The sequence below is a fragment of the Thunnus albacares genome, chromosome 11, assembly GCF_914725855.1.
Source record: "Thunnus albacares chromosome 11, fThuAlb1.1, whole genome shotgun sequence".
NCBI lineage: Eukaryota > Metazoa > Chordata > Actinopteri > Scombriformes > Scombridae > Thunnus > Thunnus albacares.
Window position 1 is genome coordinate 7,133,142 of NC_058116.1, and position 27,094 is coordinate 7,160,235.

At 40.7% G+C, this 27,094-nt stretch overlaps 1 protein-coding gene across 7 annotated transcripts; it reads right to left on the minus strand.

The window, feature by feature from the left end:
* Positions 1-2,985: 2,985 nt before the first annotated feature.
* rif1 (replication timing regulatory factor 1) lies at positions 2,986-26,876 on the minus strand. 7 transcript variants are annotated; one of them, XM_044365477.1, is made up of 37 exons: positions 26,721-26,876; positions 26,123-26,169; positions 24,831-24,967; positions 24,636-24,714; positions 24,436-24,532; positions 24,209-24,339; positions 24,014-24,108; positions 23,115-23,304; positions 22,907-22,999; positions 22,212-22,350; positions 21,969-22,120; positions 20,265-20,355; positions 19,973-20,158; positions 18,925-19,035; positions 18,569-18,631; positions 17,407-17,510; positions 16,836-16,922; positions 16,659-16,732; positions 15,706-15,886; positions 14,681-14,788; positions 14,398-14,547; positions 13,769-13,868; positions 13,377-13,666; positions 12,999-13,201; positions 12,746-12,839; positions 12,508-12,639; positions 11,237-11,382; positions 11,027-11,116; positions 10,883-10,937; positions 8,572-9,669; positions 6,397-8,457; positions 6,166-6,294; positions 5,955-6,041; positions 5,374-5,489; positions 5,070-5,220; positions 4,840-4,966; positions 2,986-3,976 (listed from the first exon to the last, which is right to left on the minus strand). In XM_044365477.1, exons 3-37 carry the CDS (start codon positions 24,944-24,946, stop codon positions 3,705-3,707), a joined length of 7,398 nt encoding a protein of 2,465 aa, XP_044221412.1. In that variant the 5' UTR covers positions 24,947-24,967; positions 26,123-26,169; positions 26,721-26,876; the 3' UTR covers positions 2,986-3,704. The 7 variants fall into 7 exon arrangements, with proteins under 7 accessions (XP_044221412.1, XP_044221410.1, XP_044221409.1 ...); XM_044365475.1 differs by having other exon boundaries at positions 6,397-9,669; positions 11,237-11,379; positions 17,407-17,507; XM_044365474.1 differs by having other exon boundaries at positions 6,397-9,669; positions 17,407-17,507.
* Positions 26,877-27,094: the final 218 nt, after the last annotated feature.

Below are 27,094 nucleotides of genomic sequence, written 5' to 3' on the forward strand. Positions count from 1 at the left end.
ACATGCACATCAGAAACATTATTCCCAACCAGGACTGGTTTGAGACCCAGATGAGTTCTAGAAAGGAAATAGGCTGTGCTATCCATTCAGCATTAGCCTCCATCAGACGCTGGTGACTCAGTTTCAGGTACTGATATTAATATTCCAATTAACTTTGATGTCAATTAGTGGAGCTAACTGACTCAAGCTCTTTCTGTACCAAAGAAATATATAGGAAAACACCTACAAAATCCATCAAGTGGTTTTTAGGGTTTTTCCTTATTTGAATCAAGGGTCTACGGACAGGGGATGTTGTATTGCTGTACAGATTGTAAAGCCCCCTGAGGCAAATTTGTGATGTGATATTGGGCTATACAAATAAAATTGACTTGACTTGACTAAGGCACACACGGATCTTGAGGTCTGGTTGCCTCCGTCTCACGTTTGTACTTACTGGTTGTGACAGAGGGAGCAGCAGGCTGGAGACCGCTGAGCAAGGCAGTCCATCCCAGAACCAGCTGAGTCAGCATCTCCGCTCTGCCCCCAACATACAACAACATCGACTTTTAGCCATTACCTTGGCTGAAGTTGAACATAGATGGCCAGTCTCCTGTTCAAATTTCAATCAGATTTTTTTCTTTTAACAAGTAAAATAATTAAATGATTTTAAATTTAATTACACTTGTTTACAGTACTTATAGTTTGGTATTCAGGAACCTTAGTTGTTCCTGGAACAAGGCAGACAAATACAGACCCCCGCCCCCTTCACTGTTACAAAGCACCAGTACATTTAAGAGACATCCTCAAGCAAGCCAATTCCCAGTGATTACTTTTAGTGTTATTAGACAAAGAGCATTTACTCACTTGTGTTCAGAAAAATGACAAATTCAGTCTTGAAAATGTAAAAATCAACTAACTACCCTTGTCTAGTACAATCAATACAGTTCCTTTTCTGAATTCTGCTAACCTCCTCAAAATGCACCTAGAGGGGTTTATCCCGATACATAAAAAACACTGTTTAAATTATTGTCATGACTGCTAACTCTGGCACCGATGCTTCTCCTAGTCAGAGCAGATTAAACTGACTGAGTGTGTTTACAAGCATTGTAATCTGTGTCTTACCTCAGTGTTGTTTCCTCCTCACAGTGCTGTGTGGAAGCTCTCGCCCTGCAGTGGAGATGCTGTTGGAGCGACTTCTCTTCCTGGTCATCGTCCAAGCAGAGCTGGAGCCCAATCTGCTAAGCTTGCACGCTGAGTCCGACTGCTCTCAATAAACTGTGGAAATGCAACGCAGCCTCTGGCAGCACTCTGCAGAAATAATCAGATAATTACTTACACACTGAGCCAAAGAGAGGACTGCTTATCAGGCCATGCTGAGGATGCAACAGTGAAATGAGTCAGTTACACCTCACCTTCTGTCATATTATATTATATTACCATAACTGTATTTCCATTTAGATAAAAGGCTTTTAGCTAACTTCCCCTCAGCGATCAAACCAACTTAATCTAATTCTATAAGCCTGGTGCTTCTTGGGGCTTTTGGGGTTACGTGAGAATATTTATTGAAATACTTTTCGAGTGATAAAAACAGCAAAATGCCAAGAAAATTATGACCAAATTTACAGTAACAGTAAGAGGTGTTTTGCTGCCCTCTACTGGTTTAACTTCTCACTTTGCTGCAGTGATGTAGAAGTGTACTCCAGGGTGTGTCAGTACATCCTGACATCACTGTTGGGTGTGGCTTCCATTTCCAATTTGGCAAACGAAATCACATACCATTTGTGTTAACTTGAAGTTCACAAAAATACCAAACATATAAACAACACTATAAACAAGACAGACTTATAAAACGCATTTCATTGTGTGTATGGTGGCTATTTGCCAGACGGAAAAGCAACTGCACTGTCTTTGCCAACATTTGAAAGTTTTGAAGATAAAATAAAAAGTTTCCTAAATATAATCTTTTTAATCTGTCAAGTCACTAGAATTTAGGGCTGCAACTAACAATTATTTTCATTATCAATTAATCTGCCAATTATTCTCGATTATTCATTTTTGTACTTTTTTTGTACAACCAAACGGTCCAAAACACAAAGTTAAGTCAGTTTACTATCATGTGTGACAAAGAAAAGCATCGAATTTTCACATTTGAGAAGCAAGCAAATATGTGTTCCTGTATATAATTGTTTGTAGTGATGTGTAATTGTTATCTGACTAGAAACCAGTTACAAAATTTTGTTTTCGTGTAGAGCTTTCCTGAGCTCTGCACTTGGAACAGAAAACCAAAGACTTCTCTGAAAATGTAACTGATATTTTTACCTGCTGAATCATCTTTTTTCAGTTTGTACCTGCAGAGAGAAAATACTGGCTGAATTTATAACAGCCTTTCAAAAGTATGAAAAAGAAAAAAATCAGGATAAAAACATCTGAATTGTACAGCACACCTGTCATGTAAGGTGATTTGTTTAAAACACATTTTAAAAAGTGGTTTAAGTATCACATATTGGTATATCAATGCACATTAAAGTGTTTCATTTAAAAAAAAAAAAAAGCGCACCCAATGATTCAAATAAAAAAAAATTTTTCTGAAGTGTCCTTCCTCAAATCTGGTTGTATGGGTGTGAATCTTCTGTGCAGAATTCTTTGCTCCTACATGATGTTAAAGATTCCCTCCATACATGATTTAGGAAACCTCTGCTCTCAACAATAATTTGTGTGTGTCTGACATATTTTTTTCTACAAAAAATGTTACCTCATTAAAAAATCCTTAAAATGACATCTACTCCTCCCTCATTGAAAATCTAGAATACATTTGTATATTCATACAAATGTCTCATTTCAGATAAAATGTGAAACAGCCTTCTAGCATCAATGTCAGAGTTTCACTGTGCAGAATGATGTATATGCAAAGATCCAAATGAAGGAACAGGAAGATAAAACACATTGAGTGGAGCAATGTTCATATTAAATGGAAGCCAAACAAAAAGTTTAAAAATGTAATTGCGCTTTAAAAATATCAGTTCTGTCTTTTATTGAAGTATTTAAAACCACAAACAATGTGCAGACCATCGATTAGTCTGTTTCATGACATTAAAAATGTAAGAAGACATTAAGGTGAGATGACAGAAATGTTTAACAAGCTAAGAAACGCTACAAAATATACAAAAGCACAGAAACTGTAAACAGCCTAAAAACAGGCACATGGAGGAATGAAGTGACATGAGAGAAAGGGTATGTAGAAAATTCAAAGTTGTCAACTGCATGTGGAGGAAAAACAAAAAAATGTAATTTTTCTTCTACATACGTTCGTCTTACATCAGTCCTTTATTACAAAGTCTATACAGGACAGTAGGAAAATACCATCCCTGTCCAACCATCACTACTAAAAAAAATAAAATAAAACCAAACTTGATTTCTTCTTCTGACAGCTTAAAAAGTGTAACTGTGCTTCCCTTTGAGTGTTTCTAAAAATATGCTACATTACAGCTGAAGCTAGAAATAAAAATACAGCTGTTAGCATTTATTTTAACATACTTGAAGCAGAGAAAAAGGGGGAAGCCATACCCAGTTAAAAGCATAAAATCCTCCTTTGTAAAATCTGTTGATTTTACTTGAGCAATGATACATTGTTGCAGATTCTGTCTCAATAAATCCAAAAGTCTGGTCTTTTTCTGTGCCTTTTTATGCCCGTGCTGCTGTCTCTTCCAGCAGAAGCAGTAGTCTCTTCAGGGTTTGCTATTTGTCTGGCAGGCTCGTGTCTGCAGCTCCACCACCACGCGCCTCATCATGCCTCCTAACTGATCGTGCATCTGAACGAGCTGCTGTGGTGAGCAGCGACTGAGTTCTAGTGGCGACATCCTGCAGGTCAGGACTTCAACTTCTGACAGCAGTCCTTCAGGTCGCTGCTCTGCAGCCAGTGAGTCAAGTGTCAGATTCCCGGAGCGGTCCTCCTCCGGCCTCCCCTCTACAGGAACGGGCTCGTCCACCAGCTCTGTGGCTACAGAGAGAAAAATGCCATTGTTTACATACTTAGAGGAATAGTTTGACATTGTGGAAAACATGAGTATGCTCTTTCTGGTGGATAGATGAGACTGATACCACTTTCATGGCTGTAAAGTAAATATGAGGTTATTGTCAGCAGCCGGTTAGCTTAGCATAAAAGCAGGAAACAGTGTGGCTCTGTCCAAAGATAAAATCTGCCTACTTTCTCACTAACATGTAATATCTCATTTTTTAATCCATACAAAAAAACCAAAGTGAGAAAAATAGTCATTTGACTTTTTACTGGAGGTTCATGACTGAAAGCAGTTGCTGGGCAACCAGCGGAGACTCAAGGAAGTTACTGCTCCCAGCCACATAAATAGTCCAGCACATAAAGCACAAATGTAGCTTTTAAACATCAGTTTTTGTACTGATTAAACAAACGAGATATTATGTGTTAATTAGTGAGCTTCAGAGGTGCTGGTAGGTATTTTTTTTTTTATTATTACCTTCAGACAGAGCCATGCTAGCCATTTACCCCTGTTTACAGTCTTTGTGCTAAGCTAACAGGCTATAGCTTAGAGAGTAGATGTAGAGTGGTAGCAATCTCATGTCATTTTCCAACAAAAAGCAACTAAGCATACATCCCAAAATGTCGAATTACTGCTTTAATCATAGAGTGAGATGTAGATTTAGTCAAAATCCAGGATAACAACTGTATTTCAAGATTAATTTCTGATTTGGACAGCATATAACCTCAGTGACACTGATTTTAATGGATTTTTTGTCACCTTTGGAAAAAAAAGTTCAACTGGAAAATGGAGAGAGTGACCATCTTAACATACAAAAGTTATCTCACACACACACACACACACACACCTAATGTCTCGCCTGAGGTCTTATCCTCCTCATCCTGGTTATGAGGAGCACTCGTCTCCTCCAGTTCTGAGGTCATCATCTCCATTTCATCAAAACTCTTCAACTCGTCACCACCTCGACCTTTACGCTAGAAGAGAATAATTCGCGTCAATACAAATAAAAATGTGCTTTTATTTATTTTTTTGGGGGAAAAAAAAAAATCATCTTTTTTAAAGTTATCTCTGGAATACCTGTTGTTCATAGATTTTAAGTGCCTTCTTGACATTGGAGATCTTTGGGGAGCGAATTGGCAGAGTCTTGATTTCACCAGGAGTAAGAGCACTGAGGTCACCGACTGTTTTGATGTTTCTGGCTCGCACTAGCTGCCCAAAACCACGAGACCTATGAGGGGAAATAACAGAATTTACTAAATAAAAAGATTTGTTTTCATTTTGGCTTGACATTGATGCAAAAACAAGTAATATTTGAATACAGAAGATCAGTTGTAGTTTATGATGCGTTTTCTTTCTTTGGCAGATGCTGCACTGTACTCACCACATGTTGGAGGATATCTGAGACAGCACAGCTTCTACAGGTGCAGAGCAGCCAACAAGGGCAGGGAAAATACAGTCTTTGGAGACAGGTCGAGGCTCCTGGCTCATTTCAGAAATCTGGGGGGTGGGGTAGTAATAGAGTTGGATCTACCATTAACAATGAGAGCCTCTAACTGTGAAGCAAACTGTAAGGTTGCATTAATCAGTACTTTTAAATTAAAAATGAATTAAATAATTCTATTTATATAAAATTGTGGCATTTCTTCATTCAGAGTGGGCGCAGCTGAGATTGACAGTAAATGAGAATAGCTGGTCCACCTTAAATGAGCCTGGTCAGGTCAGGCTAACCCATTGTTGCTAAATTCGGGGCTAACCCCCTCCACTTTTCCAGTAGTTGGGGAAACAACAGACAAGACTTTTCTTGGTCTTGAGCAGCTGCATCATTTATTAACTGACCTATCCAGCACATTAGTAATTAGCTTATAGATAAAGTCAAATATCCAGTGGCTAAAGAGTCAGAACTAGACAAGAACTATAACGTGATGACAATACTGAATGTTCATTTCTTATTCATGTACGTACCAGGCATTTCTTGGAGCTCTTGTAACCTGGACTGTGCAGATTTCTGGGACTCAGGATCAGCAGGCCCTTTGTTGGAGTTGTGACATACTAGAATAAGGAGCAGAAGGTCGTGGTATCAGTTCAACAACGGATCATTTGCTAAAAAAAAAAAAGTTAGGTTCATGTGGATCTGAAATATAGCAATTAAGAACCATGATGACCTCATTCATACCTTGGGCTGTGGGATGCTGCTAATTTTGGATCTTCTGGGGGAGCTGGTTCTGATGGCCGGGCTGCGACGATCAATGTCATCTGCAGTTTCCTGCTGTTGGATCGGATTAGCAAAAGACACACGCCGGGACTGCAAAGTTGGAGAAAATAAATTTAGTTAGTTCAGGTTTGTACAGTGAAACCTGTGTATTTGAAAAGCATTTTGACAAAGTATATGTTACACTTCACTTACCTTGATAAGAGGTGAGGGAGTCTCCTCTTCTAGTGGTCTTTTCTGGCCCTTTTTAAGAATACTAGTTGAAGGGGAAGCTGAGGGAGACCAGGTTCCTCTGGTCCTGCCACTGCAGGGGCTTTGGCCAACATCTGCCCCCATCACAGCCTCCAGGTCCTTCTGCTTCGCTGGAGATTCCTGAACATCATCTTTGGTCGTCGATTCTGAAGTGACTGAAGCGTCACAAACATCACTCAGAGCAGCATCTAAATTTGCGACTGGATCATTCTCAGTGTTGGGAGTCTGGGTTTTCTCTTCATCCTGACACTCAATAACCTGGGTTTTGACGTTGTCAATGTTGTCCTGCAGAGGTGTGACCTCTTCACCAGCACTGGCCTCTGTGAGCTTGTTTATTGATTTGTCTTCTTTGATGAAAACAGACTCTTCCTCCTCTTTTGAAGGCTCATCAATGACATTTGGACACTCCTCCTGGTTTTGTCCAGACGAGGTACTGTGAGTGTCCTCCACTGGGACAACTGGATGTTCTTGGTGGTCTGGATCCAAATCCTTCTCGTTTTCTGTAACCACATCACCAGGCTCTGCCACTTCAGCCACCTTCTCCTGTGAAGACTCTGAGACCTGCAGTTCCTCTGTTGTCTCATCAGAGGGTGCAGGTGTGTCCACAGCAGACAAATCAGAAGGGCCACAGGGTAAGTCTTCCTGAATCTGTTTAGTACTGATCCCAACTGATTCAAGTATTTCAGCCGAGTGAGAGTCCCCCATGTCACTTTCTTGTGATGTATAATCAGCATTCGTTTCATCCTTCTTGCAAGGTGACACACTGTTCTCCTTTGTGTTGTCAGTCTCAGTTTTCTCCAGGACAACAGGCTCCAAGGCTACAGTAGCATAAGCCTCCACCTCCATATGTCCTCCTTCATTACTTTGCTCCTCAATGTTACCTGTAACCTGGAGTGATTCAGAACCCTGCAAATCATGGCTCTTTCGTGAATCCTCCAGATCTGTTATATTAGTCGTTTCTATGCTTTGTGGGTCTACCTTTTGACAAATATCTGAATCACCCTTAGCAATATCACCACCAATTCTGTCTTTGAGTTCAATAGTGAGAGGACTTGCAAGAGACCGTGCTCGAGGTTTCCTCCCTCTCTTTTTGGGCATGGAGGAATTCTCTCTGCCCTCCAAGGATTCAGACTCTGAAAACTCCATACTGGCTGCCAATGCTTGAGAAGATCTTCGTCTTGAATATCTACCCCGGCCTTGAGAGGACTCGCTTGATCCTGAATTATCTAATGACTGAGAGCTCTCGGGAGTTGAGCTAGGACTTGACTTAGAATGTTCTTCTTGTAACTTGCTCCTTCTGGTCCTACCTCCAATACTAGCCTCTGCCTGACTGACAGCTGACACCATTGTCTGAGAATTAGATCTACTTTGCCTTCGGGATGAATTGCTTGTGTCTTCCGACTCTGCTGCCTCAGATGATGCCTTACTTCTTCTTGATCTACGCTGAGACTGGCTATCAGAAGACAAAGGTGTGATCACTTGAGAGTCCTCTTGAGTAAGGTTGTCATCTGTACCTTCTATCGTCTTGTGTTGGTCTTTGACCACATCCTCTGATTCATTCACCAACTGGCTTGTAGTGCTTGTTCTATCTTCAGACTCTCCATTAGTTGGAGAAGAGGCAATTACCTGAGAATCTACCTTTTCCTTTTTGGTCTGTTCCACAAGCTTTAATTCTTGGGATTGGCCATCAGTTTGAGGAGAGGTGATCATTTGAGAATCTTTCTTTGACTCATCTTCATCCTTTTTGGACTGTTCAACAAGCTCAAGCTCAGGGGTGGCAGTTTGGCTAGACTCTGTCTCAGGTAAATCCTTTTTCTCCAATGATTTGCGCGGACGACTGTGCCTTCCCTGTGACTGGCTTTCATAATCAGATTGTGTGTCTGACTGTATGTCAGTTTGGCTAGACTCTTTCTCAGGTAAATCCTTTTTCTCCAATGATTTGCGCGGACGACTGTGCCTTCCCTGTGACTGGCTTTCATAATCAGATTGTGTGTCTGACTGTATGTCAGTTTGGCTAGACTCTTTCTCAGGTAAATCCTTTTTCTCCAATGATTTGCGCGGACGACTGTGCCTTCCCTGTGACTGGCTTTCATAATCAGATTGTGTGTCTGACTGTATGTCAGTTTGGCTGGACTCTTGATCTCTGGCGCTTCTCCTTTTGTGTTCAGGTTTAGCAAGGAACTCCTCTGAATTGCTGTACAGTCTTATCTTCCTGTGTGATCTACCTTGAGAGTTAGTTTGACTTGACTTGCTCATGTCCCTCTGAGCCCTTGTTCGTATTCTGCTGTTCTCCTCCTCGGCAGCCTGCTTACTTCTCGTGTTTGGTCTGCCTTGTAGTGTGGTTGACCCTTTATTTTCCTCTCCAGAACGTCTCCTTTTGAGATGAATGTATTTCTCTTCTCGTTCCTCTGGATCCTCTCCAGGCAGCAGAGGTCTGACTCTGTAGCGTCCTGACCGTCTGGGTTCACCTGGAGAAGTCTGGGTCTCAGAGGATTGAGAATCATCCAGACTCTGTAAAGATTCACCTTCCTGGCTTGAGGGTTTCATTTCCTCTAATGTGGAAGCCTTTTCTGTACTCTCCTTGACCTCTGCTTCAGTCTGGGTGTCTGGGATAACATCTTCATCCTCTGTTGGATCACTTGGCAGTCTCTCAATCAGCCTTACAGGCTCACTTTTCTTCCCAGAATCTACTCTGGGCCTTCGAGGGGACTCTTGGATATTGTTCACAGGACACTGCGAGTTCATTTGTCCTGTCTGTGAAGAGTGGCAGTCCTGAGACTTTGGGCCAGTGGCTGTCTGGGAAGCCTGAGGGGAGGATGTCTTGGTGCTGTCACTGTGTTCTTGGCTATTGGAGGTCTTTATGAGGGGACCTGTGAATGTGGATGCAGTGTTGGGACTGGCAGGCTTTCCCTCAGCGTACTTCTCCAAAGTAATAAAGGACTGGCGGCGGCTGCAGGGTTTCTGAGGAGTTCCTGAGATCAAATCTGAAGAGCCAGAGATGTTGGGACTGGTGCCTTCTTTAGCATTTGTGTCCATGTCTTCTGTTCCTACATCACTCTTGGTGTCCTCCATGGAAACATCTGCTGATTGGGGTATCATCTCCTCCTGCTTGTGGTTTTCTGTCTCATTCTCCACTGCCATGGGGCTCACATAGTCTTGAGTCTCTCTTGTTTGAACTTCTGCTTCTTCCTCATTTGCCACAGCTTCCTGAGAAACCTAAAATAAACCAAATGCAAGTGACTGAATTAGTTAGAGCATCTGTTTGCCCTTTTCAGTTATAGTGATGATGAAAACATGATTTCTATTTTCTCTGACCAGTTACTAGTCTCAAATGCCACTGAAATCCTCATGGGCGTGTACTAATGTAAATGTTTCAGCACCCCAAACCTTGTCAATCATTAAAAAAAAAGTAGATTACTTTATCAATGGTGACTGGTGTTAAAATACAATTAAAATAATATTTCAGGGTGAGAAAAATAATAAAGCAATATATTATGATATGGTCTCTTGAGATATCAATACACTAGCACCACAGTCTGTTAAGTAATAATAAGGCATAGATGTTTTGTTTGCTGTAGACATTTGCAGTCTGAACTGTTTCACTCCATCTCGACCTTGATATCTTTTCATTAAATAGGTACCATCATGTCAGTGATGATAAACCATGAAGCTCAATAAAAATGCTTGAGAGACCATAAAGATTTAATTTTTCGTTTTGCTTTGGGATTCATTTAAATGCCTCTACGGGAGCATCATAAAAGCATGTTATGCTTGGTAATTTATTGTTTTTCCATGTATTGTAAGAATAAATGGGAGCTACTGAAACTGATTACAGGAAATTACGTAATTTTCTCCCCCCATCTGATGACGATACCTTCTGGACGCCTTGTGGGATTTTCAACTGGAAGAGAGCCTGGAGCAGATCCAGATCATATTGGAGAAATTACATATCTGGCCTGGGAACAGCTCAAAATGCCCCAGGAAAAGCTGGAGGGTGTGGATGGGGAGAAAAATGTTTGGGCCATCATGCTTACTCTAATGCAACCTCAACCAGTACTCCAATAAGCAATGGAAAATCAATAGATTGTTGATTTGATTTCTGCTCTTTTAAAAAGTATTTTGCCATCTTTCTTCTTTCTTTTACTGGATTTTGATAGTGTCATATTGTGATATATTGTTATGAGACATCACTATCTATCACTGCCTCAATTAATGCTTCAGATTTCTGTAGTAACGCTTTTTGACCTGGAGACAATGCCATATGGGGCATGTTTGCTGTAAAGTGCTGCGAGAAATGTGCAAGGAGCTTTTTTTATTCATATTGTTCTGGCAGTATTAGAAAAAACAGGACAAAACAGGCCCCCAGAGGAGTCTTTCCTGCCAGTGCTAATTTTTTCCCTTATGTTAGTGTGTTAGTGTGTTTCATTACCTTGCCTGGAGCCTCCTTGGCAACCATGTCATCTTGTTCAGTTGGCAGTTTGCCCCTGTGGGAAAAATGGTTTCGTCTATGAATACTGCTTTATGGGAGAGTGGGGATTTATTTTGATTTTGGTAGCAGATGCTTTGAACTTACATTGAATCTTCTTGGCTCTGTGTATACTGGCTGAATACCGTGGTATCCAGAGAAGCATCAAGGTTGTTGTACATAGCAGGGATGTCAACCCTATAAAAAAAAAAAAAAAAAAAAAAAAAAAAAAGAGCTATACAAAAGACCAACCACTCAGACACTTCAAATATAAAAACACACTGCTGATAGACAAACAGCCAAAGGGACAAATCTGACCTTTTAGTCCTCTTCATCTCCTTCTGGTGCTCTGTCAAAACTCTCTCCTTTGTCTCAGGAGGAATGAAGACAAAGTCAATAGAGGCCTCTTCCTCCAAAACTTCTCTGCGGGGAGGCTTGGGAGAGCCAAAGTCCAGCTTTGTCTGCTGAGGAAAAGAAAATGAAAAACAAAAAAAAAAAGTTGTGTAATGGTGGAACAAAAACACTCAGTCGTTTGTTTGGGAGGGATACACTTGCGGATTTTTATGACATCTAGCTCTTTTCCAATGGAGGTTAAATGCCTTTATTGTATGCTGCTTTGGACAAAAACACCAAATGAATGTGATAGTAAAGTTAATTTGGCCCTTATCCAATCCTTTAATATTGGGTATCTGCTGTTACCAAGCAATGCTGATTAAATATGTACCTGACACACTGAAACAACAATAGGTGTAGCCTCCTGACTTTGGCACACAAGCTATTTAATCAAAATATGAAGGTCCTGGTTCAGAACTATTGAGCTGATATTAAATTATTCGTATGATATGAATGAAAGTTTAAGTGGGAGAAAGTGACTCTTGAAATTGACGTGACACAATCTTCTGGAGAGAAGACATATCATCCTTTGGGCGTTGTTGGAAATAGAGAAACACCAAGATCACTCACAATTGAACAGCAGTGTTACAGATGAAGGTTCTTCCCTCACAAATGACCAGTTGGCTGATTACAGACACTAAGGGTGGAAATCTTTGGGCATCTCATTCGATTCAGAATCTACTCAAAATTGATTCTCTCTTTGACAATAAGAAAGAGGGTTAAGAGTTGGAGTTTAGCGAACCTGTGTATTTTGCCAATCAGAAAGTCAGAATTCAGAGTCACTCAGACCATTTGCATATAAGTGACATGTTGCACTGTAGGCTGCTGTAAAGGAGAGCAGCACTGCAACACTGCCAGACTGAACAGTGAAGTACAGCAAAGAAAGGATCAACATTTGATCTGCTTTATTTTAGCAGATACCAATCCTTAAGATTGACTTGGAATATCTTTAGATAACGTTTTTTTTAATTTTTAAATGCTTTCTCTTAGTTCCCTATTAAACACTACATCTGTTATTTTTCTTGAAAATGGAGCGCAGACAAAACATTCATGTTATCACTTGTGTGTAGGATTGTGCCAGCCATGTTCAAAAATTTGATATTTTCATTACCATTCTTGTAGTGTTCAAATGCCTCAATTTGTCTGATGCTGTCAAGACATTAAAAAATTTAGATTAGACTTAGGTTTAGACTTACAGAAACCGGCTTTAAGGTCTTTGTGGACCTCCTGTCCTTCAGCTCAGCAGCCTTTCCCAGCAGCGAGTCCCTCTTCCCCACAGAAGGAACTGACATCCCGCTGAGCTTGGTCTCCAACTGAGAACTCTCGTTCTGAAGACACAAACAAGATCAGCCACAGATAAGAAAAACGACAGAACAGTGAATTACGTTGAAATCACAAAACCAAAAAACGTTAGAGGTGTTAAGGGCAACTCACTGAATACGGCCCACTGAGCTCATCAGGAACACTGATAACTTCAAAGCCAGGAAGAATGATTGGAGTCTTGTGCTTTACTTGACTCAGTATTGGTCTGTGTAAAGAGAAATTACAAAATTGATAAATTGTTGTAAGCTCAACTATGCAGATCTGTCAAAAAGAAATGTAAACATGTATGAATACTTATACATGTGGCCTTTTCATCTGGGTGAAAATGTGAATGCAGCATTAAATATGACCTGAAGATTTTCACCTGAGCTCCTCTGGATAAGTGAGGCTGACTGAGTTGGCGAAGGTGGAGTTCCAGAAGTGGGCGACTGACGTGCGGAGCTGCTTGTTCTTGTGTGGAAATACCACGCAAAGCAGAGGAGACAGCAGAGCCAGGAGTTCATCATTGTAGGCCAAAGTAGAGCTGCTCTGCAGGCAGCCGAGAACCTCACCGAGAAGCTTCTCCAACTGCAGGAGGCAGAGGAAAAATAAAGCAAACAGTTATTTAAAAAATAAAAAAATAATTGGACAAGAAACAGTCATCAGTTTCATTCAAGGCCTAATTGCCATTATTATTGCCATCATTGTCTTATTAAAGTTCCAGGGTTTGTAAAGACTGTACCCATTTGATAAAAGAACCCACCTTTGCCAGAATCTGCGAGGTGAATTTTGGTGACTCACTGGCTGCCTGTTCGTAGAAGACAGTGAGAGGCTGAATCAGAGAAGTCAGCACCTCCTGGACAGCGTTGGCAAGGACCAGGTTTGTGAAGAGGGCAGACAGGATGGAGACCAGGGCCACTCCTGTGCCCTCAGCGGAAGCCTCAGGGTCCTTCAAATACACATCTAGACATTGTACCAGCAGGGACTGGAAGGTGGACAAGTTCCCCAGAGCTTTATTTCTCTTTCTTGTCCAGATTACTGGAGTGTGAGGAGCTGGAGGAAAGAAAAAAGAAAACAAAAATTCACACAGGGGACTTGATTTAAATCAATAAAGTGTGTATTATACTAAGCTAAGGTTAGCTCAAGTTTCCTTACACTTCAGTTTTTGCTGAAATAGAGGTGTGTACGGAGAGAAGTCCACACACTCCACCATGACTTGGAGGATACTGGCAACAGCGTTTAATGTCGATGGAACCTGGGGGATCAAATAAGGGTTCTTTTCAAAACAAATAAAACCAAAACTTCAATACTATTGAGTGTATTAAGTGTAACTGATCTTTACAAATATTTATAATATACACATTTCTGCAGTCATGCTAAAATATCAGGGTTTTTATTTTGTCATTTTTCATTCATTCATTTAGACATAAAATACATCCTGACTTCCAGACGTGAACTAAATTGTGGGAACAATATTCCTGGTGTTGGCACAAGAGTGACTTAAACTTGTGGGTGAATCATTTTAGGTTTAAAAGCGAAATGCAAAAACATACAAAAAATTACAAATCATGTTTTCCCGTTATGACAAACAGCTGAGCAGCTGGGCTTATTAATCCTTGCAGGTATATTTTTATTCTTTCGCATCCTCTCCCACATAATTGCTGAATTTTTCCAGGTTGGCAGCTTTTAAATAGAGTACTTTTTGTGAAATGGCCAACATTGTATTACATATTTGCTTAGGTGCTTACTTATTGTGGTTTTAACATGATGCTAATTCTACTCACCATTAGGGCATCTTTGTCCATTGCGGCGGCCATCTTTGCACAGAACTCCTCGCAGCAGATGTTTTCCTCAGCTGTGACCACCAGCGCTGAGCAGCGGGCAAACACCTTGTACAGCTTGGACCACGTGGACAGCATTGACTTCTGGGATGCCTGAAAAAAAGAAATCAGAATCAGACCATTCCCAGCGGACAAACTGAAAACAGGATGTTGGACCAGTTGGGCCACTTTATGGTGTAAACTGAACGTATGCTGATCAAGTAGTTTAAGCTTAAGATATACAGACCTGCTGTAGAGGTGTACCACGTAGTAGATGTGTGACTGGGAACAACAGGGCAGAGTGCATCGCACTGAAATTGTGCTCCAGGGCGTCACCTTGGTTGACTTCATTAGACTGTAAAAAGCAAAGATTTAGAATATTTCTGTGTGAGACCAAATTCATTTAGTGTTTTCCTGCCATCATAACAGCTTCATGTGCTACAGTAATATTTTTACCATAAAAAAAATCACTTATGTAATTGTAATTATTGTAATGTTTCTACTTCAAATCAGGTAAAAACACAGGTTACCAGTCAAATGTAAATGCCAAAACGATCACCACCATCACCAAGTTTTGTTTCTGTGTGAGTCAGTTACACTCCAGTGTCTGCTGATACTGAATCCTGATTCACTGTTTAGATATTCTTGGATAATACAGCTGTTTTATAACATCATGACTCTGCATTAACAGATTACCTGCATCATGGCTTTTAATGCTTTACTTTTGTGTTTTGTAAAATATCTGTGGAGATTAGAGTGTCACTGTCCATCTGGTGCGGCAGGAAGGTTTGAACAGGATTTGTTCATTGTTTTGTTTTTTTCCTGTAACATGATGCAGCAAATGCAGTTTTTAAACCAACAGCGGAATTTTATAGATGTGAATAAACTGCAAAATATTACTACAGACAGAAAAACAATTCTAGAGCATCTCCGCTCACTGCTTTTTTTTTTTTTTTTTTGCTATTTTATCAAGGTTATTATTTTTCAGGATTTCTGTTGCTCACACCGGTGTGTTAAAAAAATGGTTCAATTGGCCAAGATAATAAACTTGCAGATCAAGGTGGCACGGACTAAAATCCAGATTAAAATTTGAGATATTAAATACGCATCCCTACCCAACCTTATTTCAAAATCAGATTTTGTCCTCTACTTCTTATTGACACAGTGAAATTAACTCTTTCATCTAGATATTACATGACAACAACACTGATCATCGGTTCTGTTTGGCTACCCCACTCCTATGAGTTTCACTGCCGTTGCTTCTCTACGTACCTGTGTGATGGTGTCGGTGAGCGGGCTGACCATCACGCTCCACATCCTCCACAGCTGCTCCTTGTTCTGCAGAGACGCAGCGCTGTGGCTGATGGCACCCAGCACCGCCTCCCCAAACGCCAGAGGGGAAGTGGGACCCGACAAGCCACAGCCCACCAGTGTTTGAAGGCACTGAAAAAACCTGCAGACACAAACGCATTTATTGAATAATATAAGATATAAAGAATGTTATAAATTCATAAATCAAGCATTGATATAGATTAAAGATGTATTAGGTTGGTTATTTTTTTTTTAGGGCTGAGATGTGAGGAGAAAAAAAATTATTACTCTACTTAGTTCATTTAGTGTAATAGTACATGGGTTATATTTAACATCAGTTATTGTCAAAAATAAATGTGATTGAAAAGTGGTACCTACTAAGGTAAAATCATAATTATGACAAAAATCTGCTGCAAGCAACAATAAGGCTCCAGTCTCGCAATTTAGTGAAAAATTGATCAAGTATATATCAAACTGTGAATGCCACATTAGTGGGCTGTTGAAAAGGACTTTTCTCTGACATGGTAACCAAAGTATCATGTTCACAACTCTTCATTACATGCACAAAATATTCAGATTTTACCCTTATTCCGAAAGAGACAATATTCCTACTAAGCTGTTTACATGGCTAATGATAATGAATATTCCACTAATATTCCCGTTTACATGCAGAGGGTTTCACTTTCAGGGTTCAGCACATCCAGTACCGAGGCTGTCCCATGATGTTTAGGCTACTACACTGCTGAGTGTTCTTGGTGCATCAAACCCACTCAAACATAGTCACAGAATAACCTTTACAGACTAAAACTAAAAGGCAACTGTGGATTTTTTTTTTTTGCTTTGGTCTGGACTGAGAGAACAAAACTACAGATGTGAACAACTGACAATTTTAGTGAATAAATAATCAGTCCCACCTCTCATCCTCTATATATGCTGAGAGCATGCTGCTTTTGTAGAGGAGAAGAATGAGGAACAGAGCTGGTGTTCCCTGGGAAAAAGGAAAACAAAAGGTTTTAATCATCTTTGAGAGCATTTGCGCGAAAGCTGTTTAACAAATATGTGATGTGAACTGTAGATCCAGAGGCACTCACGTTTAGTACATCCATCTTGCCCACTTGGTAGGAGGCAGAGCCGAGGACTCTGTGGGGAATGCCTTTCACTGTGGCTTCAAACAGAACCTGAAGTACAAACAGACATCTGTGTTTAAGCAGTTTCATCTACAAAACCTTCTAACTGTTGAAATACACAATAAACTTCAATCACAGTCGGCTGAGAGAGGCTGAGAGGAGTCGCTGTGATGGGAAATGTAACCCAATCGTTTTTTAAATGCTGGTATTTAAAATTAAGCGTAAAGAAAGAAAAGTACTTCTGAGAGGCATGTTGTGAAGTGGTTCCAACTACAAGAATAAATTACAGACCTGCAAAGTTTAACACTAGCTGTTACTAATACTATAAAATACTTGCACTAAAGTTTTATCATTACACATACACAATATTTTTGAAGGTTCCAACCATCTATTTTTTGTTTGTACAAAGTTTTCGTTTTTCACACACAAAATGACAATAATAAACATCAAATGTATATAAAAATCATATGTGGAGCAACAAATGAATGAACAAAATTAGTAGCATTGAACTGTGCAGATGTTTAAACTGTCTTACCAGGACTTTGTCTGCAGGCAGAGCTTCTGAGGTGACGATGCTCTGCAGAGCCTGAAGCATCAGCGTCAGTACTTCACAGCCCTGACGATCCTTCTTACTGCCTACTGACAGCCGGGGATGTCAACACAAATGACTTTCAAAACCCCATCAGCAGAATGCCAAAAGCAAACACATTCTTACAGAGGCTAAAACTTAAGAGAGTTGGTAGAGAGAAAATTTGTTTAAGACTTTGAGAGCTGGAAATGTGTCTGATAAAGAAGAAGAGAGTCATCATTGGGGACACACCCCTCAGTGTTTTTTTCTCTTCACAGCGATCCAGACCGAAAGTTTCTGAACGCTCTGACTTAAACTGATGACAGTGAGAGTGGGCCGGCAGGAGACGAGGACGAGGTCTCGCTGGTCCTCCTCCAGACTGACAGAGTCCAGACCCAATCAGAGTGCTCTATGTGGAGCTACTGGGTGGGACCCACAACTTTAAGAGCCCACCCTGCTGAGCAGCAGCCACAATCACATTTGAAAGAGCAGTTTATAAAGACGTTGGCATAAAGCAGACCACTTATGTGTTCATTTCATATCTGGAAATTACTGGCAAGTTATCATGATTCATCTCATCAGTTCTGCAACAAAACATTCATTATTGGGGCAAGAAAAGCCACAAGGCACGCTAATAAATGAACAAATATTCTGCAAATCTCATCAACTTTTTTTTTTAAAAAAAGGAGCTGGCTACTTGTCAAAGACTACATTTCATTCTCACAGCATGTTTATAAATCACTAAAAACACTCAAACAGGAAGCTATGTTGTGTTTACTGCTCAACAAAAATATAAAATGCAGACAAATCTAATTAGTAAAAAGGGAGCAGCTTTCTCTGCTAAAGCTGCCTTCTGAAAGTTTTCAAATAAACAGATATTTTTAAAAACATACTGCAGATATTAATGAAGAGCCTGATTCTACAACTCCTTTCGGAGCTCTGACTAGATGCGTACACAGCTTTTCTTATCATAACAGTGCAGTTTAGCAGCTGGATTGGACAGCAGAGTACAGACAACTGTTTGTAAATTAGCATTTGTTGCAAAGACGGAACACATGAGCCTAGTTTGAGATTAATTTTCTCCAAATCTCATACACCATACAGAATGACTGAACACCTCAGTACTTACCAGACTCAATAGTTAAGTTGACAAAACGAACGAGATTGGTCCATAAGAGAGCCAGAAGGGAATCTGAAGGAAGGTAGAAGAGAGGAAACCATGACTACACCTTGTGTGCATGAGAGCAGGTTAAGGAAGAAAACTTGTAAATTTCTGTCAATAAACAGAACAGTTTCCATATTTATGGGCCCTGAGCCTTCACAGACGCATTGGCCTCCTACAGTTTATGCAGTTTAAAAAACTGGCTTAATTCTACTTTGGTAACAATCACTGACAGTCAGTCGGATGCTGACTGGAGAAGATGGAGAGAGGATTCAATTCAACCTTTTATAAACTACACGATGAAGTGAAGCTGTGAGGTTTACCTGGGGCGTCTTTGCCGATGCTGGTGATGCCATCTCTGATGTTTGAGATGAGCACAGCAGCATGTTTGGTGAAGGAGGAGGCAGCATTGAGGAATGGGTGGTTCAAGGGCTCTGGAAAGAAAAGAGAATCGTGGGAAACATGTTAAATTGTACTATTTATTTATCCACTTAAGATACGCTATGTAACACAAAGGCTGAACTGCTGATGAATAAGAGCCTGACATGATCATGAGACTGAATTACCATTTTGTTTTTACTTCATCATTCAGTTTGACATTGTGTTCTAGACACACAGGCCGTGGTAGTGGTTGAATAAAAGCAACGATTTAAGAGCTGCTATTTAAGTCAGCTATCAATCTATACAACTATAAAGCTGCCTCATCCATGCTTGTCACCATTTTTTCAGCCTCTGACAAAAGGAAGATAATGACACCGTTCTTAAGCTTACAAAGCTCTCATTGGCTTGACTGTTTTTCATTCCAAAGGAAGCAGCCGTCAATTAGCACAACACGAGACATATTTGAATTACTGGAAAAAAAAGAAAAAAAAAAAAATGTGGACAGCAATTCAGAGGACTGAAACAGGCTATTGAGAACATTTCCTCACTATTTGGGAATGTTTGGATAAAAGTGCTAAACATAAATGCAGCCACTAACTGGCTATTCATGAGTAGTGTTAGACAGACAGAGGAAACACTGTTTTTGTGGCCAGGTTATTTCCATCCTTGCTGTCTCAGTTGTCCGTTTTGAGGGAAACTTTGAAAATGCACGACCACACTGACCATAAGCCACATCTGCACAGCATTTATAACCTGCTGGATGTTTAGCCCGTCACACTGGGGTGGTGCATTTTGTCAACTTAGTCTGTGTGAGTCCATTAAGATGCCAAACCTAAATACAACCCAGTGTGATTGTCTTTGCAGCTTCAGTTGAAGGATGAAGTACAGAAGAACAAATACAAACAGAAGTGACAGAGCAGGTCAACGTAAATGTACGGTATGAATTGCAGCGTTATGGACGACAGGGTAACGTGCGGCTCTGACTCTCACCAAGACTCAGGATGAGTTTGTGCTTTGCTGCCATGGTAACGACATCTGGTCCCAGAAAATAATGGAGCAACATCTCCAGACCCAACAGCTGGATGGAGGGGAAGGTGGAGGGGAGCTGGATGCTGGAGTTCAGGCTCATTCGAGTCGTGTTGGCCGGGCTGTTGAAGCCTGGGGTGCCTGCAACAGCTGGAGAATAATACAAAATACATCATCACCACTGCCAGTCTGTGTTACCTGGTCTAGTACATCATACAGGGGACTGATATGTCAAAGTGGATGTACAGAAACGTACCAGTCTTGGGTGTGCCAGGTGTTGTAACACCGTTTTGAGTAACAGAAGAGGAGGGTGATCCAATGGTGCACTGGAGCAGAGGTACAGAAACCTGGAGACACACAAATACTGTTCACTTACATCACAATGTTTTACCCTGCAGTACATCAAGTTAGTGCATCATGTCTAAACTCTACACCTCATGTCATAAACAGGCTTCTCATATATCATAATTAGGTTTAATACAATACAGATATATTTAAAAAAAAAGCTTATGAAACTTATAGTAATTTAACAATTGGAAATAGTTTGTTTTGGGACAGCATTCATCGACATTTACTAAATAAGATCCAATAACCTCTTCATACTGGCTGTATGTCTTCAACCTGTTTGAGCCAGTCATATGAGACTACCAGGGGCGGGAATCTTTCAGAATCTCATGATTTGATTTAATTCTGATTCTTTGGTGTCTGATTACATTCAGATTTCATTCTGGATTAAATGAACAGAAAAGGAGGCACAATTTTCAGTCTCTTGCTCCAGGATACTGTGTGTCAAACCGTTCCCCACTGTCCTTATTCCACTGAAATACAATATGAAACATAACTGGCAGATAAAATAAATGGTCGGCAGCCTTTTTATTTTAAAAAGTTAACTGCATTAATTAATTAATTAATTAATTAATTAATCAATTTTGAAAGCATCTTACAGTCTCCTGCCTGTATGAGGATAACAAAATGAGGGGGAGGAGGAGGAGTGCTCCACTTTATTGTTATTAACGTCATGTCTCCAGCAGTGGAGAGCAGCCTCTCTGCTGCACCGTTAGCTCCGGGGAAAGACATCACTGTCTAAGACACTGAGTGGCTGCAGGGTTTTTGAGGTGAAAGTTGGTTTGAGTTGTTGAATGCTGCAGTGTGTGTTGGTCAGCCGGTGACGTTTGTTACTGCTGATTGTTGCTCCGCTCAACTAACATTAGTCTCTGAGTGACGGTGGAGAAAGTTCATGATATAATTCACGTTTGCAGGTAATTATTTAATCATTAAATCAAAACATGCTTACAACCGCTGTCTTTTGTGAAGATAACTCTAGCGTGTGCGTGATGTAGACTGTCCAGGTGCTACACTGCCCTCACAGCTGAGTTCCGCCTTTTTCATTCCGTCAACGTCACGTTATAACTAACATTTAGAAAATCAATTTGACATTTGCAAATCAATGCAGAATCATCAACATCCACACTGCAATGCATCTAAGAATCGATTTCTCCTCTACCCCTACAGACTACTGTCACAGGTTATTCCTTCTTTGTCACCACTGACAGAAGTTTCCTGACTGTTCAACAGTAAAATTACACAGAATTCCAAAAGTAACAAACAGTCCTCTCTGCACACACGCCCACTTGTGTGCAAACAGGATTTATACAAATAACCACTGAGCTATAAAACACATCACATAGATTTAAATGCTTGTCTTACATTTATAGTCACTATTCAGATGCCACTGCCTTTCTTTCTTTGAGCTGCTCTCTGACTTTACATTGAATAAGTACAACTAAATATAAACAAATGTCTTGATTTGCATCACATGAAGTCATGACAGTAAAAGCACCATCGCCTTCAGCCCATAAGATAATAAAGATGACCGCTGATATACAGCAATCTAGCTGTTGTTTTTTCTAATGCAAGCTAGTTGGGACAGGCGAGTGAGGGAAAGAGGAGCGTGTCGAACCTGATCAAAGTTGGATGACAGGTTGGGCCCGAGCTGGACAACCAGGTACCACCAGACCTCCACCTTGGTGAGCAGCAGGGGCTCCGTCCTCACGTTGATGGATATGAGGGGCTGCATCAGGAGCTTCATGCGTTTGGCGCTGCACAGGATGTCTTCAGGAGTGACACGTAAAAAAATTAAAAACTCTGCTGTGATGACTGTGAGGAACTAAATCTAAGAGTTCAACTTGGATCAGCTGCTCACCTGGATTGAGGGCAAAGTTGTCTATCAGGCTCTTCCAGGCAAGGAAGGCAATTTTCTTGATGGTGGGAGAGGAGCTACGGAAACCCAGCTCCTCCAGATGCAGCAGGGAGTTGATGAAAGGACCTCCTTTGTGGAGCAGCTGTGTACAAAACACAACAAGTTTAATATAATTATATTTAATATAATAATTTGTTTCATAAAGGCTTAATAAAACTCCAGCTTTCATTCTGTCCAATGTGACCAGCTCAAACTAATGCCACTTGCACCTTCAGACTTCTGATAACTTTCAGAATTTCACTTCTTCTTAAAGGACAGATCTTAGACCTCTGTTAAGTGAACTGCTTTGCATTTTGAATGGACTAAGTATTTGTCCTAAACCTTGGGAAACCTTGCAGAAAGCACATTGCAGACCAAGTTTTCATTGCCCCATAACGTTGAACAATGAGTCTAGACAGTCCAGTCCAGTTATTTTTCTTGGTCTAAAGTGTGTCTACATTAAAATTAGTAGCAGAACTAAATCTAAGCCAAGAATGTTTCTGATGCGCTTTAAGTTTGTAGTATGTCTAATCTGCCTCTAAACAAAATTCCTCTTCCTTTATGGACAATATTGATTTGTGGAGAAAAGGGGCCACGTTCAGTCACACATTCATGGATTTGTACTGTAGAGACAGAACATGAGGGCAGATATGCTTTACCTTCCCTAGAAGTTTCACAAATAAGGGCCAGAGCTTCAGGACGTTTGTTTCATTCTTGGACATGAAAAGCTTTTGCAGCTCTGGGATCAGTTTCTGTGAAGACAAATATAGAGGCATGTCAGCAGAGGTTTTTTTTTTACAGTACAAAACAAAATCAAAAACTGAGCTACTGAAGCCTTGTTACTAAGAAACACACAGGGTTACTCACCGGGGACATTATTGGTTCAATGACAGCAGCCACCTCCGTCTGTTTTTCCAGTAGCAGAGGCATGCCCATCTCCATGGCTGCTGCGGCTCGTAGACGAACCTTGGAGGCGGAGTGCACCACCAGCGGGATGACCAGCTTCGCCCACCGTACCGCTCCATTGCCCATCTGGGTCGGCACATGCTCCAGCATCCTGTAAAGACCAGGAAAAATATGAACCAACTCTTGAAGTCATATCAATATACAGTGGTAAATGACATGTTTATTCAGCATTGACGTCACAATGTACTCATGTGCAGTAGATATGATGCAATCTATACAACGCAATAAGGAAAACCTAGTTCCTCTGCAATCAGCTAAAAAAAGACGCTACAGAAGTTAAATACTGCTAATTATGACAGATGAAACTTTTTTACAAGCCTAATCAGTGTTTCAAATTTAAACCCTAAAGCTTGACGATTAAAATTCAAAGCTCAGGTCTGGAACCTTCCATCACTCTAAAACTCATTTACAGATTTTGTTGTGCACAGACAAATACTAGACAACAACTAAAAGCTTGTTTATGTCAGTCATGGCTGTAAATACAGGAGTAAAAGGGTCTAATTAAATCTTATGATGATTTTTCAAATTGAAAAAATTCCCGTCTTGTACCTGGTCAAAGAAAGTTGCAGAACGATCTTTTAATATGGAAAATGAACGCTGTGTGTCAGATTTGTACTATTTTGCGCATTTTTCCAACCACCAAAAACAACGGAGACACATAAGCACATTCATTCCTTCTATCTAACAAACCCCAGCAAAGTTTTAACCATTGTACAACAGATCCGTCTGTTTCATGTCCTGTTTGCAATTACCAATATTCCCATCAAATAACGAACTAGCATGACCAAATGTTCTTTTACCTAATGACAACATTCAAGGCCTCATGCTCCATTACAACAGACTGGATGTCCTCTCTGCTCCACACACTCTCCAGGGTGTCCAGTATACACGGCACCTAAGCAGAGGAAACATGGATCAATACAACAACGGCCTGACACCTCTGAAACTACATTATATTACTCCAGATCTAAACCTATACTGATACCAATACTTACTTTTTTGGCGACCACATCTGGAGGAAAACTCTGTTTTGAGATGACCCATAATGCTCTGGTGCATGTATTTTTATCTGTCGATTTCACTACCAAGGAGCAAAGTGCTGATAGTATTTCTGCTGCAAAGGTTTCTGGAAAACAAACAGAAGACAGAACACTCTCAGCAGCGATTTCATAACCATATCATGTAATCCCAACACTTCTAACTCTGAAGGAAAGTTGTGTACCAGGCACTCCAGAGACGACGTGAGAATGATACACACAAAACCCTAAAGCTTGCAAGGCAGCTTGGCTCAGCTCAGCGTTGGGACTGGTTATGTGAGCCTGGAAACAACATGAGACAAAAACCAGATTAGGTATAATACTTCAATATAAAAACAGGACTCTTAATAGTTCTATATGCATTAATGACATACAAGAGACTCACCAAGATGGCTTTACCCAAACGAGAAAAGTGCTTTTCAACTGCAGGGAGAAACTGACGGCCCTCCTCTCCGCTGAGCCGGCTGCAGATAAGAAATCAATTTGTCCTCACTCACTTTTAGTTGTAACACAATACCAACAATAACAACTCTTGCAATATATCAAGAGGATGGTGAAGGACCAAGCACTAGTGACCTACTTGGCGATGGTGAGGTAGGCGTCTGTCTGCTCGGACTGTCCAGCAGCACTGTCCTCCAGAGACTCCAGCAGAGGGAGGAAGCTGGAGTTGCTGGGAGGCCCTGCCGTCGCCATCATTATTACTCACCTCCGCAAGGCCTTAAAAAGAGAAGCAGAGTAAGCAGGAGGGAGTCAGGAAAACAGCGATTAGCTACGTTGGGAAACAAAGGACTGGGGGAGTGTAGATAGGAGCTGGTGGGTTGATCCCTGGCTACAGCTGTTCACATGTAGCAGTGTCCTTGAGCAAGACAACAAAATCGCAAATCGCCCTTGATTTGATTGTAAAAATGTAAATTGTTTTGGACAAAAGTGTCTGCTAAAAGAGTAAGAGGAACCTGGACCTCGTTATTGTGAAACAATACACAATTAACCAACTAATTGGTTGACAGAGAATTAACTGTTTTGAATCTAGTTGTTGTTTGAGTCATTTATCAAGCAAAAATCTCTCTGGTCTCAACTTCTCAAATGTGAGAATTTGCTGCATAAACTATACTGCACTATACCATGGCTCCAGTTAAAAACGGAAATCATTGTTGTTGCAAAAGCAGAACAAACAACAAAGACGGATGTTCCACTTCAATTACTAATAGTTCAAACCAAGCCAGAAATCTTGGACTCAAACCTAACTTTTAACATCCACATTAAAGATAATTACATGAACCGTCCAGACCTTCAGATCTGGGACAGGTATGCTTGCTGACCTCAGGGTCAAAAGAAGCAGTTTTCAGTTTTCATGCTCCACACATCTGGAACAAACTCCCAGAAAACTTGAGGTCTGCTCCACCTCTTTTTAAAATTAAACCAATCTGGGAGCACTGCGCTGTAACTATCATTCAATTTTATCTTCTCTTTCTTTACAATTTTTTACATCCTGTGTGTCTTTTAGTGAGGTGTAAGACATAAACTTCAAAGAACCGTCATACTGAACAGAAATACGGCAGGGTAGAACAGTGGTTCTCAAAACTTTTTCATATCAAGAACCCCTAACCTGAAACAAATTAGACCATAGACCCCCATTTGATAAGATTTTGTCCCAAGTTCCCCCATCTAAGATTTTTGCTTTTAGATGTTTTATTACATAACGTGTATGAGACCAATGACCAAAATAGTGATAATGTGTTGTGATAATTATGGATGGAATTATAGTGGAAATAAGTTATTCCCCTTTTGCTGGGAACCCCCCTGAGGGGGCCTGGGGGTCCCCAGATCCCACTTTGAAAAGCAATGGGGTAGAAAATAAATTAGTGGACATACCTCTCTGATTTAAGTCGAGCTGTGTTCACCCTCCACTATATCCAGAGCTGTGAACATGGAGCAGATGAAGACAAAGGTTAAACTCTGCAGATGTGTGTGGACATTAGCTGCCAATGAAAACAGAGTCTCTTGAGTGAAACTTGTCTAAGTTAATGAGTGTGTGTGTGTGCTGCTGAATGCTACCCAAGGCCATGTAGCAACTTCCTCTCGGACACTCAGAGGAACCAAAACAAGTCAGTCAGTGTCCTGCTGTAATTAACAGCTTCGTCACACTGCAACAGCTGTCCTCTAGCATTATTTAGGGAAACATAAAACCCCCTGTACACATGCTGAAGCATACAGGGGAACAACATTAGCCTGCTAATGTTAACTAGCTCTAACAGGTTAGCAGCGCTAGCAGGCTGCATGTCGAGTCTGTAGCTGGCAAAGTTTGATGCACACAGGTGGACAACACTTGCTGAGCTCACACCACGGGGACTTTGCCTCACCTGTCTGCGGAAAGGTGCTTATTTATATTCTACGACAAGCAAAGAAACAAAGCTAACAAACAGATATTTACACTTGCACGTTTGACACACACGCAGCCTCCACCGCTCACCATCAACGCCAACAAAGAGCTCCAGCTGTCTGCCTCAGTGTGTGAAGCGTGTTAGTCTGCACTCCAGCGTGGTATATTTTATATTTTATCTCGCTTCTTCTGCTGCGCCTTGTGCTGTTGCCCCGCGAAATTGCTGGCGCCAAACCACCACGCTGACGTACAAAATTACCTTTGACCCCGCATACGTCACTCTCGGGACCACCCATTTCACCTTATAAGGTAAACGACCGGCTTCTTCTTCTTTTTCTTCTTTTGGTTTAACACTAAGGGGATAATAAAGTCTATCTATCTATTAAACAGATTTTAATGATATTTTAGTGATCTACAAAGGACTGATGTGACTCATTCATGGATAGCATTAAAGGTCAGTCCTC

What these genes read in the sequence shown, in the direction of transcription:
- rif1 (XM_044365471.1), bottom strand. Translation starts at nt 24,946, where the DNA reads ATGATGGCGACGGCAGGGCCTCCCAGCAACTCCAGCTTCCTCCCTCTG. An exon ending in GCCTACCTCACCATCGCCAA is followed by an intron (nt 24,715 to 24,830) that starts GTAGGTCACTAG and finishes TCTTATCTGCAG; the next exon opens with CCGGCTCAGCGGAGAGGAGG. An exon ending in GCAAGATGGATGTACTAAAC is followed by an intron (nt 16,733 to 16,835) that starts GTGAGTGCCTCT and finishes CCTTTTTCCCAG; the next exon opens with GGAACACCAGCTCTGTTCCT.